This window comes from Phocoena phocoena, chromosome X (assembly GCF_963924675.1).
Source record: "Phocoena phocoena chromosome X, mPhoPho1.1, whole genome shotgun sequence".
Taxonomy (NCBI): Eukaryota; Metazoa; Chordata; class Mammalia; order Artiodactyla; family Phocoenidae; genus Phocoena; species Phocoena phocoena.
Window position 1 is genome coordinate 87567330 of NC_089240.1, and position 19438 is coordinate 87586767.

The 19438-nt window shown below is 42.1% G+C and overlaps 2 protein-coding genes across 2 annotated transcripts; both read right to left on the reverse strand.

The window, feature by feature from the left end:
- Positions 1–450: 450 nt before the first annotated feature.
- Positions 451–858, reverse strand: LOC136143029 (histone H2B-like). Its single transcript, XM_065901314.1, has one exon. The coding sequence runs from the start codon at positions 856–858 to the stop codon at positions 451–453; it is 408 nt and encodes a 135-aa protein (XP_065757386.1).
- Positions 859–16028: 15170 nt separating this feature from the next.
- Positions 16029–19226, reverse strand: TMSB15C (thymosin beta 15C). The gene is made up of 3 exons (XM_065901014.1): positions 19165–19226; positions 17385–17497; positions 16029–16458 (listed from the first exon to the last, which is right to left on the reverse strand). The coding sequence occupies exons 2-3, from the start codon at positions 17482–17484 to the stop codon at positions 16421–16423; spliced, it is 138 nt and encodes a 45-aa protein (XP_065757086.1). The 5' UTR covers positions 17485–17497; positions 19165–19226; the 3' UTR covers positions 16029–16420.
- Between the last annotated feature and the right edge of the window lie 212 nt (positions 19227–19438).

The following is a 19438-nucleotide window of genomic DNA, read 5'->3' on the forward strand; positions in this document are numbered from 1 at the left end:
TCAGCAGGCGGACTCTAAACCACTGCGCCACCAGGGAAACCCTGCTACTTCACTTTCTCGGTTACTATATCCCATATAAAAATCTCTGGACGACACTGTTATATACAGCTGGGAGAATAAAAATAAAAATGGTCAATGAATCTTTTATGGAAAGAATTCTGACCATAAAGATCCCTAAAATGTCTGACAGAGAAACCATGAATAGAAATGACCATTTAGGAAAGTGACAAGGTGCATTTTGTCTAAGACTAGTTTGCGATTCTCTGTGGAATGAATGGCACTACAGACATATACTCAAGTGAGTGGATGAGGTTTATGGCATTTCCCTCATGGCACAGGGCGACAACCCAGAGTGGATCGGACTCTTCAGAGCTACAAGTCTTTTCCTGCCAAGCGAGTGGCTCTGAAAAGAGCCTTTGGTTTGTGATGCTCAGATGGTCCAGAGGCAGCTCATTTGCCGGTGGTGTATCTGATGACGGCCTTGCTGGCGTTGGACATGGCGTGCTTGCCCACCTCCCCAGGCAGCAGCAGGCGCACGGAGGTCTGGATCTCTCTGGAGCTGAGGGTGGAGCGCTTGCTGGAGCGGACAAGGCGTGCCGCCTCGTTGGCGATTCGCTCAAAGATGTCCTTGACAAACGAATCCATGACATTCACAGCCTCCTGCGAGAGGCTCAGGCCTTCGTGGATCCGCTTCAGCACCCTGGGGAAATAGGCGGCAAAGCTGTCGAAGTCGTCAGAGTGGCGGCGGCGGTGGCACTTCAGTGTCTTCTGCTGCGGGTTCTTCGGCTCAGCTTCGGAGGACTCGGCTTCCTTGCTGGCCAGGCTTTCTTCAGACATCTCAGACGAAGGCTCATGCATGTCGGAATCACCTGCCCTACAGCTCACAGGGAAGGACAGTGCGGCAGTTGGGGGAGGGGGCCGTTGGCCCGCTTTATACGCCCTGCCTTCTCTGACGTCACGGGCAATGTTCATATCTGATTGGATAAAATGCAAAGCAGGGAGGCCTGTCACTAAGGCACCCCATGTCACGTGTGATTGGATGGCCCCCTGCTTGGCCTCCAGTCAACCAATCACGTGGAAATCTGGTGACCTTTAAACTTTCCGTGACCTCTACCAGAAAATCTTTGAACTATGCCCCATGTAGGCAAAGTTCACTTCAGCTGATTTATGCCTACTATTTATGCATGAGAACTCTAAAAAGATGTCACCCAAGTCACTCCTTCAGAGTGGTGTGAAGGAAGCCTCTGTTCCAGTCCTCTCTCCTTGGCTTGTGGCGATGGCAGAGACACCCCTATTCTCTTCACAGATTCCCCCGTATGTGAGGGTCTCTGTGTCCATATTTCCCCCTTTTTATATGGATACAGGGCATTTTGGATTAGGGACCATTCTAATGAACGCACTGGAACTTGATTCCTCCAGTAAAGATCCTATCTCTGCAATTTTATACTCATTGGAGAGTGTCAAGTGAGGGGAGCTCAAGCTCCTGTCTCCACTGGGGGACTGGCAGCAGCCTGTGAGCTACAGCCATTGGCCCCAAATGTTGTCCAGTGACCAGGGCTGAACAGATAATAGCCTTTGTATGATAATCAAACTGGAAATTAAGGGGAAAGGAACTGTGGAACTTTGCTTTTTTTTGTTGTTTTGGTTCCTTACTTATATTTAATCATGGGGATTTAAGGACTAAACTCCAGAGGAAGTCATTCTTCAGCCCCTTGCATCAGTTTAGAGGAGGTTTATCAGCAATAGAAGACCTAATATGTCTCCTTTTACCTCAAGTGGCTTGAAGGTTAAGGTTCATATCTGTTCTTTTCCACTGTGTTTTCTTCATGTCCCATGAAGATTTTTATTTGTGTCATTTTTGTATAAGTGTATTGCCAAATTTCAAAGAAGTTGCTGATTTTCTATTTCTTGTTTAAAACAGATTTCTAGCTTCCTACGACTGCAGAGAGAGGACGTTCTGTGGGAGTTCGGTCTTGTGCAATATATTCGGATTTGCTTTAAAGCCCAGTACTTCCTCGTGATTGTGAAGTGTTTCATTTGAACATGTGAAATAAGTTGTAAATAATCCTTTTGACTGGGATGTACAAGGTAGTAAAGGATGTCTCTCTCAGGAAAACAATGAGACAAAAGCTATATAAGTTGCAAAGTTCAAAAATTTCTGGGCTCATTCTGTGGAGAGACAGAAAACAAAGTATTCTACCTTGGACACAGCACCACTTGCTGAAGAGCAAACTGGGGGACAGGACAAGACAGAAGAGAGAGTTCACAGAAAATTGCAAGTACGAAAGGGGCCAATATTACCTCCAGCGCTCTCTTTGAGATCAGTAGAATTAGGATTTTGGCCAATAAGCCCCCTCATGAAGTTCATTACTTATTATTATTCGGGAAAGATGAAACTTAAAAGGGTTTGGAAAAAAAGGAGCGCTTGCTGCACAACTTGCCATTAAAATCTACCATGAAATCAGGCGCATACCTTCCTCTGTGTAAGAAGTAGTAATTGTTGTACACACTGGGGAAAAAATTTCAGAACTCCAAACTCTTGGTAGAGCCAAGTGCCTTTTCTGAGAAACAAGCGTGGACCACTTTGAAAAGAGTTGACCTCAGAAAATCACTTAATGTCTATCATGCTAATGGCTCCTGCTTCAAAATGCCAGTTTCTCTCCATATGAAACAGAGATTCATTACCAAGGTTATTTTTGCATGCTGGTCTCAAGGCTATGGTCTCTGTAAAAAGTATAAGAGCTCTAATAGACCAGGACACTGCTATTGTGCTTTGGGTGTTTTGCACTTGTGAAATCAGAAATGAAATAGGATCATTATTGATACATATTATATAATAGGTAATATGTTTACCTAATATGCATAATAGGCCTGGAGAGTGAAGGCTGGGCATGCAAGGGTGAGCAACACATACGAAATTTAGGAAGATAAGAAGATAAGGGGAATTTTGTGATTTTCGTTGTTGAAGATGGGAAGGGGGAGTGAGAGATTGTGATTACACACTTCCGTGGGTTCTTGCAGAAAGAAGGGTACCCAGTGAGTAATTGCGATCTAATTGTGTGTGTGGTTTACTGTAAAGACAGCCTGAGGAAAAGAGTGTAATGTTTAATCCACAAATTAGAACCATCAACGCGTGGAAAATAGTATTGCTAGGGCAAAAATATCCCATTCAAACTCTTTTCTCCACTACCCATGTTATGGAATTCATTTGAAGTGTGGATCCAAACACAGCAAACGAATAAGTAAACCAAAAAGTTCAAGGGAAAAAAATCTATCCCAGATTCTAATCTACCCGGAAAATATTTAATCTTGGAACTGAAGGGTCTACTCTAATTTCTTCAGGTAATCTGTGTCTATTCTTTTCCAGGCTTTACTATTTTTGAAAACCTTGGTGATATAGGCCTCGGATGATGGGAGGTCCAATCAGAGAAGCTCAAGCACCATTCGCCTCTGAGTCAGCCAATGAGAGACCAGCAACAGTGAGCTACAGCCACTGGTCCGGAATTCAAGCTGGTTTTCTGGGCTGAAGAAGTCAGTTCTTTCCTGGATGCTCAGCCTTGGTAAAAAACAAAACAAAACAAAACAAACAAACAAAAAAAACGGTATTGGGTTTGATTATTTGCCTGCTCTTTGCTTCTTTGCTTGTTTGGTTGTATGTTTCTAATGGTGGTGGTTACCTGGTGCTGATATACAAAATGCCAGAGGTCCCTTTACTTGAAGGACACGTACATAATGTCTCACACTTCTGGAGGCCGGAAGTCCAAATCAAGATGTCAGCTGGTTTGGTTCCTTCAGACTGCTGAGAAGGAAGCCTCTGTTCCAGGACTCTCTCCTTGGCTTGTGGAGATGGCAGAGAAACTCCTCTCTCTGTTCACAGTTTTCTCTATATATGACAGTCTCTGTGTCCATACTTCCCCTTTTATATGGATACAGGTCATATTGTATTAAGGATCATCCTAATGGAGGCCGTTTAACTTGATTTCCCAGTAGAGATCCTATCTCTGTATACAATCACATATCAGGTATTTGGGTTTAGCACATCAACATAGGAATTTTAGGGAGAGAGTATTCAACCCACAGAAGACATGAGTTTTGAGTTATAGGTGGGCATATCTCCTGACTCTTCCATTATATTAAGAGAACACTGGTTCTCTTCTCCTATAAATACTGGTTTGATGTTTACGAGGTGTTATAGTTACAGTTTTTGAATTCTTCCAACACATGTAAGCATAGATTATTGATGGAAAGTCTTACTTAAACAGATAATTTTGATGAATAAATGCATTCAAAACCCTGAGCAATCTGGAAAAAATGTAATGTTTTCATAATTGTGTATCATTTAGTGATTGCTGCATTACAAATTACTTCAATACTTAGTGGATTAAAGCAGCAATTATTTATTGTTTCTCATGTATCTACAGGTCAGCTGAATGCTTCTGCTGACCTGGGTGGTATTTCTCAGGATTTTCATGTAGCCCTTCTCTCTTTATTCATCGTCCCTGGTAGAGTTCATATCACATCACTTCAAACTTAGCAATGCATAGATAGGACTTTTCTCTGTGTGTTAAAATTGATGTTTCATTTTAAGCAACGTTTTGTAGATACTTAGATTAAAAATAGAAAGAGAACACTCGTGACTGCTTAAGAGAAAATAAGGTGAACCCTCTCATGTAATTTTCCTCAACTATTTGAACAGTGAATAGTTTTATTTATTTTAAATATGTTTCTGACTTTCCACCTCGGTGAAGGGGGAAGAAACTCTTTCATCATAGTCCCTATAAATGCATTGTGATTTGATGAACAACGTTTGTTGAGTTTTGTTTGGTATTCCTTTTTTGCTTTTGAAAAAAATGTAAATTTCCCTATTGATTCGGATGCTAAAACCTGAAAAGGATGTCACTCAGCTAAACAGTGAGACAAAATATGGACAACCTACAGAAATGAGAACTTTTCTTCAGGCTCTGAAAAAAGGTACTGCACCGTCCTGGAAAGACAAAACAGAAAGTGTGTGTTTTCAGAAACCCACAAACTCAGGATTAAGAATTGGGCAAGGCAGAAAACTAGAGAGAGCTTAACCACTCTGCGTTGTGTGGCTATGAAGGGGGCCATTGCCTGATCGAGGAGGACTGTAAAGGTCTTTTTTCCTTTGGTTCAGTGTATTGATAGAACTCGATTGTCCAGTACCCCCCAAGAACTGTCCTTGGGGCCATCAGACTAAGGATTTATGTTAAATGAGCCACCGGAATGGGAATATTATTTATTTATGTTCTTGAACATGATATGAATCTTATGAAAATATTTCAGATAAAGAATTTGACTCTCAAGGAGACCAAGGAAAACTACCACCAAAGTATCCGCAGGTAAATCCCGCAGGTACCTCAGGATGATCTTCCACACGTGGAACAAAATTTCAGATGACAAGAGAGCTCTAGGTAAAGCTCAAGGAAATCTAAGAAAGAGGAATAATGGGGTTTAATGTTGAAGAGGCTAAGGCCAAATAAGTACATGTGATTATTGACTTCAGAAGGTAATTAAGGAGAAAGGGCACCTAGTGAGCAATCATGATCTAACAGTGTGGTTTACTGAAATGATAAACTAAGGGAAAGAGCTTTACTGCTTAAATAATAAAAGATAAACATCAACTCTGCGAAAATACTATTAGCAGGACAAACATACCCCATTCAAACTTTTTCAACATGACTTGTATCAGGGAAATCATTTAAAAGCAGAATCAAGGACCCAAACACAGCACGGAAATAATTAAAGCAAAATGTTCAAGAAACAGTAACTATCCAAGGTGGAAGAAACTGAAGTTACACTTCTGACTGGTTCAGATTAATCTTATTTGTTTTTCTTTTCCCTCAAGAGTACATTGTCCTGTTTTTGGAAAACGGAAACCTTCATGTCTTGCACCTCGGCATCATGGGGATGCTGGAAGTGTCCAATCAGAGCAGCCCAAGCACCACTCTGGACCGGCTCAGCCAATGAAAAGCCTGCAGCTCCTGAGGTACAGCCATGGACTCAAAAGTGTGAGGAGGTGTCCTGGGCTGAAGTAATAGGAGTCTTCCCGGCACATGCAGCCTTTGAGATTGAGAGGGGAAAGGGATATGATTCTTTGCCATTGGGCCAAATGTTACAATGTGACACAGTGTAATCCAGTAACAGCCTTCTTGGGAGATTTGGCCTCTAGAGATTATGGAGTGTAGTGGAACGTTTCATTCCCTGTGGTTTGTTTGCTGGCTGGTGTTTAATCATGGTGATTTAATGATATGAATTCAGAGACTGCGCTGGACATGTCTTTTGTCCCTTGCATCAAATATGGCAAGAGGTTGATTACTAATATTTCAAGTAAGATTTTTATATCTTCATTTGTAAATGGAGCTCTTCAGAAATTGGAATAGTAAGTTTTCTTCACTGCTTGTATCATTCTGTTACATTTTCTAGTAATAAAAATTAGCTTTTCCTCCTTCATGACTGAAACCATTTTATTGGCAGTAGAATTAGCTGTCCCTTAAATGTCCAAGAGGAAACATGATTAGACGCCTAGTCACTGTGCATGAAACCACACTGATGACCCCCATTTCTTCAATTTTTCTAAAGTCCCTTTCTGGTTCAACTTCTGTAATTTATTTCTACATAAATACATTTAAGTATGCCTTTGATTGTATTTAACCTAGACTCTTGAAAGTAATTTGATTTTCATTTTTAAATATTTCCCATTTACTGATTCCGTTTTTTCTCCCTATGTTGGTTTCTTAAAGAATAGGGTAATGTTTTGTTTTGTTTTGTTTTTCAACCAACAGGTATTATATATATTCAGCATGTGGGGTATTTTCAGAGCATAATTAATGTTAAAAAAACCAATTTTTAAATTTGGTAGATATTAAATAATTTTGTGAGTAATATATTTCCGTTTGTATTCTCTCTGTGGAGGCTGTGATTTTGCCATTTTTCATTTTCTGATGCCCTGAGGGTTTTGCTCATACCTGGAGACAATGGTTGGCCAATTATTCCCTTGATTTCCAGGAGCACCCCTATGTCTACAAGGAGCAGACTTTGCACTCCCATGTCCACCTGTGTCTACCAGGTTGTGAAGCACTTTCTCACTAATTTTGGAATTTATTTTGGAACTAATTTTGGAACTAATTTTGGAATCACAGTCCTTCTGCAAGGGCGTTGTAAATAGTACACCCATTTCAAAGTTGAATGTCCTGAGGCTCAAGGAGAGAGAAGTCACTGTAGGCTGGGATGGTCAAGTCATCTTCACAGAGAAGGTAGGATTTGAGCCAAGACTGGGAATGTGAATAGGATTAGGAAAGGGAGAGGGTGAGGGGCCGAGGCTTCACGGGAGTGAGGAGGAACAGCTGGCCCACAAAGCGCTGAGTCGGCAATTCCCAAAGCCAGCGAAGTAACTAGGCACTTTCCACCTGCTCCCTAGCAACTTCCCATCACAACTCGGAGCTGCGTTATCTCTGCCACTTCACTAATGTGAGGCTCCAGAGGGAAAAGTCATCCAGCCTCATCTCGCTGTCAGCCCTAAGCAAACAGATGGGGCCAAGGCAGCCAGGAGAGCGTGTCCATACAGCTGTCTGGCAGCAAGTCTCACCCCCACCCCTCCGGTTGCCTGAGGGCTTGAATCTCAGGCCTGAGAATAAGTATAACCTCCATTCGCTGGGCACTCCATCGGCATTGTCTCACTGAGTCCTCACAACAGTCTTGTAGACCCTGTTCAACAGAGGAGGAAACTGAGGTCCAGAGAGGCCAAGTCACTTACCCAAAGCACCACATCTAGTAAGAGGGACAGCTGGAGTTTCAACCCAGGTCTAATCTGACTCCAAAACCTGTGTCCTTAATCACTCTTGCTGTGGAGCCTGGTGCTACTAGCTCACAGCAGTTCCAGGACCCAAACAGACACCATCACCATGTTGTGTGTCTTTTCCTTGTTAATGCAGCTTCGCAACTGTATTTGTCTCCAGAAAACAAAGGCACCAGAATTCTGAGGAGAGCAAATCAAGAAAAGGTGATGCGTTCTCATTTTCCCACTCACCGTTGTGCTCTCCAAATCCCCAAGCCTCAAGAGATGTTCTTACTCTTTCCCCAGGTCTTTTCCCTTAAAGGGTGTCCACACACCCTGATTTTCCCTGTTGTCCCAGCACATATATACAATGGAATATATATATATATATATATATATATATATATATATATATATATATATAAACAAAATTGAGTTATTTGTAGTGAGGTCGACAGACCTAGAGCCTGTCATACAGAGTGAAGTAAGTCAGAAAGAGAAAGACAAATACCATATGCTAACACATATATATGGAATTTAAGAAAAAAAATGTCATGAAGAACCTAGGGATAAGACAGGAATAAAGACACAGACCTACTAGAGAATGGACTTGAGGATATGGGGAGGGGGAAGGGTAAGCTGTGACAAGGTGAGAGAGTGCCATGGACATATATACACTACCAAACATAAAATAGATAGTTAGTGGAAAGCAGCTGCATAGCACAGGGAGATCAGCTAGGTGGTTTGTGACCACCTGGAGGGGTGGGATAGGGAGAGTGGGAGGGAGGGAGATGCAAGAGGGAAAAGATATGGGAACATGTGTATATGTATAACTGATTCACTTTGTTTTAAAGCAGAAACTAATACACCATTGTAAAGCAATTATACTCCAATAAAGATGTAAAAAAAAGAGAGACAAAGGAGAATTTTCAACCAATTTAACTATAGAATTAGAAAACTTATCACAGTTAACCAAAATTGAGTTTTAAAGCAAATCATAATAAATTTCCAAGGTTGACATGACAGAACATGTTCTTTCTCCACAGAAATCGGAGACTACAAATCAATTAAAAATAAAAGTAACAGGAAAATCACCAACTACTTCTGAATTAAATAATAACTCACAGAAACACAAACAAAAAGCCATTGGGCTAAGAGGAAAATTCAATGGAAATTAGATTATATTAACAATATAATTAATATTAATATTGGAATACTGCAAGGACATGGAGAAAGTCATCTTAGTTCTTTTACTGCTCACCATCTTTCTCTTAACTTATTGCAAAGGTCAAGAGAGATGTTCCTCTTCCAGCTCTGGATTCATATTACTAAATAACCATGTTTGAAAAGAAGTTTCAAGGAAGCACACCCAGGTTCATCCCAGCTCACCTCCCCACACACTTTGGGACAATGCTCGTGGCTCATGGGCTGTAGGACCTTATTGGCTGCTCCAGTGGACACTGGTGCTTAAGCTACTCTCATTGAACACTGCTGTCATCCTATGATACATAATTGTGGGTCATAAAGTTTTGTCTTTTAAATGTCATAAGAAATAGAATGTAAAAATTTAGAATTGGATAAGTCTGAACATATAGAAATAGTAACTTCAGAATTCAGGGATATGGAGAAGTAAATTGGGTCAAGAAATTTTAATTTAGATATTTGTGTACTATTTTTGGTTCCTCATTTATGTATATTAAATAATTCTGAATATGGGGTATGTTGAAAGAAGTTTGATTGTAGTACCTTTGATTTTTCTTATCAGTTTCTTCACTTTACCTTTAAAAACTTCTGGATTATTGTACCCTATCTCTTAGGGAGTTAAGGAATGAAAGAGGTAAATAAAATGTTTACAAAAATAATAATGACCTTAGAGATTACCAGAAAGGCTGGAACAGGAATTGTTTATTGAACTTTCAAATTCAGTTATTTCCACAATGTGTTTCCATTTTTGCTTATGTTTTACAGTGTATTCTGTGATACAGATAATGTTGAAAAAAGTTTGAATGAGGTATGGTTGTCCTATTAATACTATTTTCTTAGGGTTGGAACTTATAGTTTGTTATTTAAGCAGTAAAGTCCTTGCTCTAATTTGTATTTTCAGTAGCCAGCACCATTAGATCATGATTGCCCGTTAGGCATCCATCTTCCTCAATCACCCTCTGAAGTGAATAACTGCATATGCTCAATTCTCCTCCAGGTCTTCAACATCAAACCCCACTTTCCCTCTCTCCTTCCTAGATGTCATGTATGTCACTCACCCTTGCACTTCTGCCTTCACAACCTATATGCTGCAGTTGTAACACTGGTTTACTAATGCCTGTGTTTGATTATTGGATTTACTAAATGTAACACACACCTAGCACAATAAAAACATCCTAGTTTCCTCACAGGAATTCACACATAATTGTATATGATCAGTGTGCAAGAAAAGTTCTGAAAAACATTTGTATATCATATGGGCAGACACTGGGATATTGAAGAAGCAACAATGAACACAATAGAAATTATGTAATTTTATAAAATATTGTTTTTATTATGGGTCCACAGTTCTGTTTTGAAACTGTGATGGTTCTGCAGTGAGTTTTTCACTTCCAAAACTATGTTCTGGTTGTATAAGACCATCTCGAGGTCCCATCCAGAGAAATTTAACTGCGGTTGATTTGGTGGAAGTTTTTCCTGGTATCCTTGGGAACCATATCCTTTTTTCACATTCTTTCTTAAGATTTTTCTAATATTCCACAAAAATAGTAAATAACAATACTGATAAGGGGATTCATTTATCCTAAATCTGTACTCCAATGACCCTGAGGAGATCTGGAATGGGTGGTTGCAGGCCTAGGAGTCCCAGATCTAATGTCCACTTGCTGGTGGGAGGGGCCATGTCCCAGAGGTGTCCTGAAGCTGGTGTTAGCCCATTGGTGGGTGGGACCAAATTCCAGGGCCACTGGCTGAGCAACCCAAGGTGTCCTGAGCTGGTGTCTAGGGACAGGACCCTTGGGGTCCTGGGGCAGGTGCCAGCCTGCTTTGGTGTGGGATGGGTCCTGATATGGCAGGATGAAGGGCTGTGATGGTCCTGGGGCTGGTGTCTCCTCACTGGTGGGTGGTGGCTAGTGCCAGCCTGGTAGGCAGAGCTGGGTCCTGGGGTCTCTGGCTGCAGGGCCCAGGGGGCCCAGAGCTTGTGTTTTGGCCTACTTGTGGGCAGGGGTGAGGCCCAGGGATTCCCAGGACTAGTGTAGGTTCACTGGTGTGTGGAGCCGGGTCCTGGGAATGTGGGCTGCATGGCCCTGAGGGTCCTGGAGTTGGTGTTTCAGCTTACTGGTAGGCTGGACTGGGGTCTAGAGTATCATGGGATGGTGCCTACCCATTGATGGATGAGGTTGGTGCTGGGGCTAGTTCCAGCCCAGTGAAGCTGGGCCAGGTCCTGGGGTGGACTGGACTGGGTTCCAGGGTAGGTGTGGGCTTCAGGGGTCTCAAGGCAGCAGGCCTGCTGGTGGATAGGGCTGTGTCTCTGCCTGGGCTTTTGCTTGGCCTGAGATGTCACAGTACTGGTGCTGATAGGCTGCTGGTCAGAGCTGGGTTCCAGCACTAACAGTCTAGAAGGAGGATTCCAAAATAGCACTTGCCAGTACCAGTGTCATGTGGTAGACCAGCTCCCCCAAATGGCTGCCGCCTCTGTTTATATCCCCATGGTGAGCTCCAGTTGCCTTCTGCCTCTCCAGGAGGCTCTCCAAGATCAGCAGATTGGTCTAACACAGGCTCCTTTCAAATTACTGCTTCTGCCCTAGATCCCCAAGCTTGTTAGATTTTGTGTGTGCCTTTTAAGAGTGAAGTCTCTATTTCCCACAGCCCTCTGGCTCTCCTGAAAGTAAGCTTCACTGCCTTCAAAGCCAAGCGTTCTGGGGGCTCATCTTCCTGGTGCAGGACCCCCAGTCTGGGGAGCCTTATGTGGGGCTTGGATCACTTACTCCTTGAGGAGAACCTCTGCAATTGCAATTATCCTCCCATTAGTAGGTTGCCCACCTTGAAGGTATGGGTCTTGACCATGTCTCCACCTTCTTAACCGTGTACCAAGTTTAAAATTATTTTCTTCACAATACTTAGATTCTAAAAGTATTCCAAAGGCTAAAATTGGTGAAGATCTATTGGGTGAAAAATATATACTCACCTAATTCTCTAAGAAACCTCCTTAGGGAGAGAAAATATATCAATAAAGTGGGAAATATTTTAAAATTAAAAGCACAATGCTTTCAAGAATCTTTGATAATACATGCAAAGTTATTTATACATGTATGAATGTAAAATAGTATAGAAATTGAACCAAATTATAGAAATTGATCGAAACAAGGATTTAAGGATAAACAAGAACTGAAGAGATGGAGATCATCAATGAGCCAAATGGCCAAGCTTCCAGGGGTGTATCTGGTCAGACTTTCAAGGAGGAGTTAATTCTGATGCTAATTAAATAGTTCGAGATTATGAATGAAAAGACTATTTTATTTCAACAAATACAATATGATGATAAAACTTATTGAAGAAAGCATGCTAAACAAATTTCTGAGCAGTCTCATTTATATATGAGGATACAAAAGTCCTACTTGAAATATTATCAAATAAATCTGGTTTCACATTACAAAAAAGACTAAATAAGGGAAATAGCATTACTGCTGTAAATAAGAAATTACAAACAAACAAACAAGCAAAATAGTTATGAAGAACCTAGGGGCAGGACAGGAATAAAGATGCAGATGTAGAGAATGGACTTGAGGATACGGGGAGGGGGAAGGGTAAGCTGGGACGAAGTGAGAGAGTGGCATGGACTAATATACACTACCAAATGTAAAATAGATAGCTAGTGGGAAGCAGCCACACAGCACAGGGAGATCAGCTCGGTGCTTTGTGATCACCTAGAGGGGTGGGATAGGGAGGGTGGGAAGGAGACGCAAGAGGGAGGAGATATGGGGATATATGTACACATATAGCTGATTCACTTTGTTATACAGCAGAAACTAACACACCATTATAAAGCAATTATACTCCAATAAAGATGTTAAGGAAAAAGAAAGAAATTACAAGCATCAAATCAGGGGATCATCATTCATAAAACAGAATATGCCATACAAACTTTTTTCAGCATGACCCTTATTGTGGAATTTATTAAAATAAATAATATTATAGTCCAGAATTTTAAAAGTTCATGTAAAGGTACCTTTTTCAAGCTTCCTAGGAACTGAAAGTAACTAGGATAACTCATTCAGATTTATCTGATTCTATTATTTTCTGGTCTATACTTTTGCTTTTTAAAATGCAAAGCTTCATGACCTGCAAATATGCTTCACTAGATGATGAGAACATCTAGTCAGAGCAACCCAAGCTCCACCCTTCACTGGCTCAGCCAATGAAGGACCTGAAGACCCTCAGCCACAGCCATTGGCTCTAAGTAGGAGCAGGTGACCTGAGTTGAGCAAATAAGTGCCTTCCTGGGTGTTTTCTTGGAGACTGAGGAGAATATTGGTGTGGTATTTTTTTTGACTGTGGTTTGCTCAGGGCCCTAAATCTCAATCCCTGCTAATGGCTATTGGAGAAAAAGTATTTCTCTGGTTAGACAGGCTAGAAAAGTAACCCCACATATATTTAAGAAATGCTGAGTAAAACTACTCTAGGTGAGCAATTGTTTTTCCTATCTCATATATGTATGAGTACTCACCAGCTACTGGTCTTTCACCTGCCACCATGTACATCTCATATGTTCCCACTAAGTTTAATACTTAACACTGCTCAGGATGGAATCAATATGTCAATGAATAGGATGATTACCAGATGCAACTGAACAATTGGAGTTATTATCCAACCCCAGCTCACCTGACAACATTCATTCTTTCCTTTAGGCCCACTAAAATCCAATCTTGTGGTGGATTACTGTACGAATACAGAGGTTGCTGAATCTATCATGGATGTATAGTATCTTTCTCAAGTTTGCAAATGGCAATGTTGAAAGGAGAGCAAATGTGTGGGATGACAGAATCAGGATACAAAGATATCTGATCATGAGCAAATTTGAGCATGTCAGCAACCAGGATGTTTCCTCATCATGTAATTTGGATCCAAAGGATCCTGGAGGTATCATCAGGAGAAGACAGCGGTATAGAGGCAGGCACACAACAGCTGATTTCAACTATAGGAGCAGGGATTAACTACGTGGTGTGGGACTCTAGTACAGTCCTAGGACTATCGGATAGAAATTACATGGAGGCAGGTTTGGGCACAGTGTAAGCAGCCTGTTGCAGCAAGGGGCTGAGTAACTCTATTGGATAATTATTTCAGGCAAGAGGTAAGGTATTGGTGACCAACATGGTTACTTCCAACTCTCAAATCCTCTGGCTACTCTAAGCCCTGTGATGGTGTCACCTCACTGACATTTGAGCAGAGGTGACCCCCCACCCCCGGTTTTGCTTAGGGAAGTTTATGCTATTGCAGAGACCATAGTTTTCACCTCCTTTAAACCCAGTGATTATTCAAGAATGTCAGCTCTTAGAAGGGAGTGGTAAGATAATACTTGAGATTGCAAATAGGTATGGACAGCATAATCCCTTTTAGTCAGAAAATATATTAATATTAATAGACCACAGTCAGGATGGTTATACACTCAAAGGTTAACGTGTAATTGGTGGGATTACAGGTGATTGGTTCTTATAAATTTCAAGTGAAAAATGTATTGTTTTAAGGCAGTGATCTGGACTCGTCTATTTATATGTATTCCTTATTATATTAGCCAGCTAGGCTTGCCATAACAAAATACTGTAGACCAGGTGGATTAAACAACAGAAATTAATTTTCTCACAGTTCTGGAGGATAGAAGTCCCAAAATCAAGATCCAGCAGGGTCATTTTCTGGTGAAAACTCTCTTCCTGGCTTGCAAGTAGGCACCTTCTTGTTGGGTCCTCACATGTTGGGGAGAGAGTGATGTGGTGTCTCTTCCTCTTCTTTTATGGCCACAGTACTATCAGATTATGGCCCCACCCTTATGGTCTCAATTAACCTTAATTACCTAAATACACTATCTCCAGATCCAGTCACATTTGGGGTTAGGGCTTCAGCATATGAAATTTTTTGAAGGGGAGACAATTCAGTCCAGAGCACTTATGCTCACCACAAACACCAAAAATACTTGGTTCATAAGACAGTGAATTCTGTTCAGGACAAGAATGAAACCAGAGGTTCAGTACTGTAGGTCATTAGAGGTTATCAGACGTCTGAGTTTATGCTCGATAGAAGATGTGATGTGCTTAGCACAGTATTGGTTAGCAAGTGTCTCTTGCCCCCTTCCCCATCCAACCCCAACCTTGGGTGACCCCTAACTTTAGTTGAAAAGCACTTTCCAAAAAGCAAGAAGAGTCCAGCTAAAATTCCAGCCCTTATACACCTTAGAAGATTAAATCAGACCCTGTGTTTTAATTTCCTCATTTCTAAGATAACGGAGTTAGTCCACGTGACTTCTCCCAAGTTTCTCTATCTCTATGATTCCAACTCTAAAGAAAAAGCACTTAGCATCCCTGTTGGGAGGCAGACATACTGAATAATATCCTGCAAACTGAGAAGGAACTTTGAGACTGAAAAATGAAGCGAGCAGCTCCATAAAGTGCAATTATGAAGTTTCCTGTGGGTAACTTACATACAGGCATGATAGATAGGGCAGACAGATAATCCAGAAGCATTCACAGCTGCACTGCACACTGCACTGCCAAAAAGGGTACAGGGGAATTTAAAGGGGCCAAAACTAAAGTAGAATCTGACGACAAGAGAGAAGCACTTCTGCACCAACTAGAATAGGAGTTTTTTCCTCTCCCCAGGGGTCTCATGACCATTAACCATCTATGTCAGCAAAAGGCACTCTTCCAGGTTTCATATCAGATGAAGGAAAGGGTAAAAGTTGATAGGGAACTCATCTGGCTTGGACTCACTCCTCGTAAATTAGGCTAAAGCTCAGTCATGTGGAAAGGGGAGGAGTTAGGACTGTGTGGACTAAGATGGAGCTGACAAAATGGAGTCAGTATGGTTCAGCCATACAATCCCCAAAGGCCCTCCTCTGTCCAGATCAGACAGAGGAGGGCCTTTCCCATGTGCCAAATCTGCTGAAGCAGCTTTCCTGCACCCATTTTTTTTGGCTGAAAAGTACCCTTGTGTACTTTCATTCCTTAGAAGACCACCAGGAATGAACCACAGGAGCCTATTATAAACATACTGATTATATTTATTATTTTATTGCCCCATTACAAATGAAAATAAACTGTGAGAAGATGCAAAAGCATGCAACTTCATGAAGATTATAAAGCAATAGAGGGAACCATTGTAGAAAGTTAAAAGTGGCTTATCCGGTAGGGGGTGCAAAGACTACAAGCACAAAGGTCATCAACGGTTAGATTATTGACAGCATCTGCCAACTGGAATTTATGCACCAATAGAAGTTTTAAAATGAATGTCAGGGAACGTAGGCTACCCCTGACCTCTTAGCCAGGGATTATGGGTGAGAAGACATCAGAAGATGCCTAAAATCTCTACAGAGTTTTACCAAAAACAAGACACTGAAGCAATGTCGAAATTTGCTCTTGCAAGGAGATCCCCATTTTACGATGTTTGACCACACTCTTTCTCCTGCTGGATAGCTGGGGAAAAAATAAACACAAAGAAATCATTAAGAGGGTATTTTTACCTAAGATTAAGTTCAGTTTCTTCTAAAAGAATTCTTTGCCAAGTCATTGGAGGCTGCCATACCTTCTTTAAGTTTAGAATGCCAAGGCACTACACACAAATCCTTAGTCAGGTATGTGTGTGTGCAAATTAATGAGCTGAACATTTGTTAGACTCAACTGTGTGTTTCTTTTTCCCCATTTGAGAGGTAGATTTATGCTGTTGCCATTTTTACCATGGATCACTCTGAGACTGAGGGGCATGTGAAGCACTTTCTTCAGATTTATCTATCACTATACAATTAGGAAGTTACGCCATTTCAGACAATTTTGACTAACTTTGGAACTTTCAAATAATGCTACATGACAAAATGTTTCCCTTGGCTTGGGGTTTCTCCTGCAGGCTGTAAGTGGGGAGGGCAAAATTGATCCCTTGAACCCTGGGAGACTTGAGTATACCCTATAACTAAACTGATTAGCTCACCTCATCTTGTCATCAGGTAGAGAAGGCCAAAACCACAGTTTGCATGGCTCATTAGGGATGAGATCAAAGACCCAAATAGCTAGATGCAAAAAAATGCCAAATAACAAAAATCCGACAAAACTAAGATGTTTCTAATGCTATGTCCAATATTCCAAGATTCGTTTCAATGTGGGTTTTAGTATTTTTCCACCAAAAACCAGCTTTTTAAAATTCCCCCATTACTACTGGGGCCTATTTTGTGAGAACTACTTATATAAGCAAAGTAAAAAAGGCAATTATTTGATATTTTTAATGTTATACATTAAATAATTCATACTCTGGTTATTGCTTCCTTTGTGGTAAAATTTACTAGAAGAGTTTATTTACTGAACCTATTAGTTTTCACCATTGTTTGTCTCAGAAAGTCCCCATGACTTACTTTCCTTTGAGGGAAGAGTGTTTTTTTCTTTAGTGTTAGTTTTCTTCAGTTGTGACTTGTCAAACTTCTCCACTTCAGACAAGTCTGGCTTATCACTCATCTTGATTAAAAGACTAAAAAAAAAAAAAAAACCATAAAAAAACTTATCTGGTAGAACTATTATCACACTAAGGAGTAACAGCCAAAATTCTCACATTTAATATCAATGTGTATTTTACCTGATTTTCAACAGGAAAACAGCAACAGATCTTAGAAAAGTCATATTTTTATTAGAATACTTTTATTACCCCACATCATTACGCCATTTTTTTTTTTTTTTTTTTTTGCGGTATGCGGGCCTCTCATTGCTGTGGCCTCTCCTGTTGCGGAGCACAGGCTCCAGACACGCAGGCTCAGCGGCCATGGCTCACGGGCCCAGCCGCTCCGCGGCATGTGGGATCCTCCCGGACTGGGGCACGAACCCGTGTCCCCTGCATCGGCAGGCGGACTCTCAACCACTGCGCCACCAGGGAAGCCCATTACCCCATTTTTGATAGACAGTAAATGCCATTGGATCAGGATGCACTAGAAACCAAGATGTTCTAGAAACCGGGAGCCAATATGTCTGACTTTTAAAATCACAGCAAAAGTAAAATGGAGGTGATAGAAACACATGAGCAGATAGGGATAGAAGAAAAAATAAGGACTGGGTTTAACCAGCTAATGAATTTGTAAGGAGATAGCACTATTTGAGCACGTTCACTTTGTATTCAATTACTATGAGAGGGCGGCATTTTTCTTGGGGGTTAGGGAGCAGCACACAAAAAGGGGTAGCACAAATTGGACTAGTTTCTTTCCATTTTATCTGCCCAAAGACAGTAGATTAAGGAGCTACAATAAGAGGAGGGATTAAATCCAGTCATAACTAATTACATGTCTCACAATAACTCCTTATGGCACTAGTTTGTAAACGCTGTAAGACGGCACAGCTAATTATGATCAAACCAAGAACTTCAGCAGAATGGGATAAACTAGAGCTCATTTCTATTTCACCATATTTTCCCCTAAAGAGGAGAGGGTAGTAGATGAGGCTAGGAGATGAGGTGCCATGTGATCATTCCGGGTTTGTCCAGAAGAGACAACAGGAGACCCCTGAGCCCGGAAAGCAGAGCTCTCCTGCGTGTGCCTGGCCCCACCCTGGTGGGGTAAGACACGTCTAGTGCCCAGACTAGCACTGAGAGGCCTCCAAGCAGCCAGACGTCCCCAGAATGCCTCCCTTCCGTCGAGGTCACCCTAAGACCTTCCTTTGACAAGCGATCAGCCGCCAATCTCCAGAGGGGGGAAACAGGGACTTCAAATACTAATAACAGGGCTGGGTGCATAGACCAGTTTGTTTGCAGCAATCTGCTTACATTTCAAAATAAATATCATCATTGTCGGGAGCCCAGTCCAACCTAACAGCCACGGGAGCGGGGAGAGCGAAGGGCCAGCCCCAGAGGGCCCATTCCGAGCCCCACACTCCTCATCCCCTCAGCCTCGGACTTGCAGCCACAGCGGACTGGCCGCTCTGGGGGCTCCCCCCTCGGACCTTCCAGGGACAGCCCCAGGGAGGATTCCGCATCGCGCGCAGAAGGCGGCGCTGCGAAAACAAAGGCTCGGACTCGCCAGGAGGTGCAGATACTAATCGCCCATCCCAACCCCCGCCCCTCCAAAGCCAGCAGGCCCAATACGCCAGCCCCGCGGCCGCCACGCCCTCCTGTCCCCACAGTCCTCTGGCTCTGGTGGGGCCGCACGTCCTCACCCGAAGGCTTGAAGACCAGTGAAAGGTAGAGCGCTGAACTGAGACCGCTTGGTACACAGGACGAGGTTAGCCTTCCCATGCGGAACCCCGCAGTTATAAGCTGCGTGACAGACTCCGCCCCCAGACCCCTCCCCAGTCCTCTCCGATTGACCAAGGGATCCTAGACCCGCCTCCTCGCCCCTCCCACCTATTTAGACTTGCTGACCTCAGTCTACTGTCTCCTCTCCACTCAGGACCTCACCCTCGCAACTGGGTGTTGATAACGTCATACCAG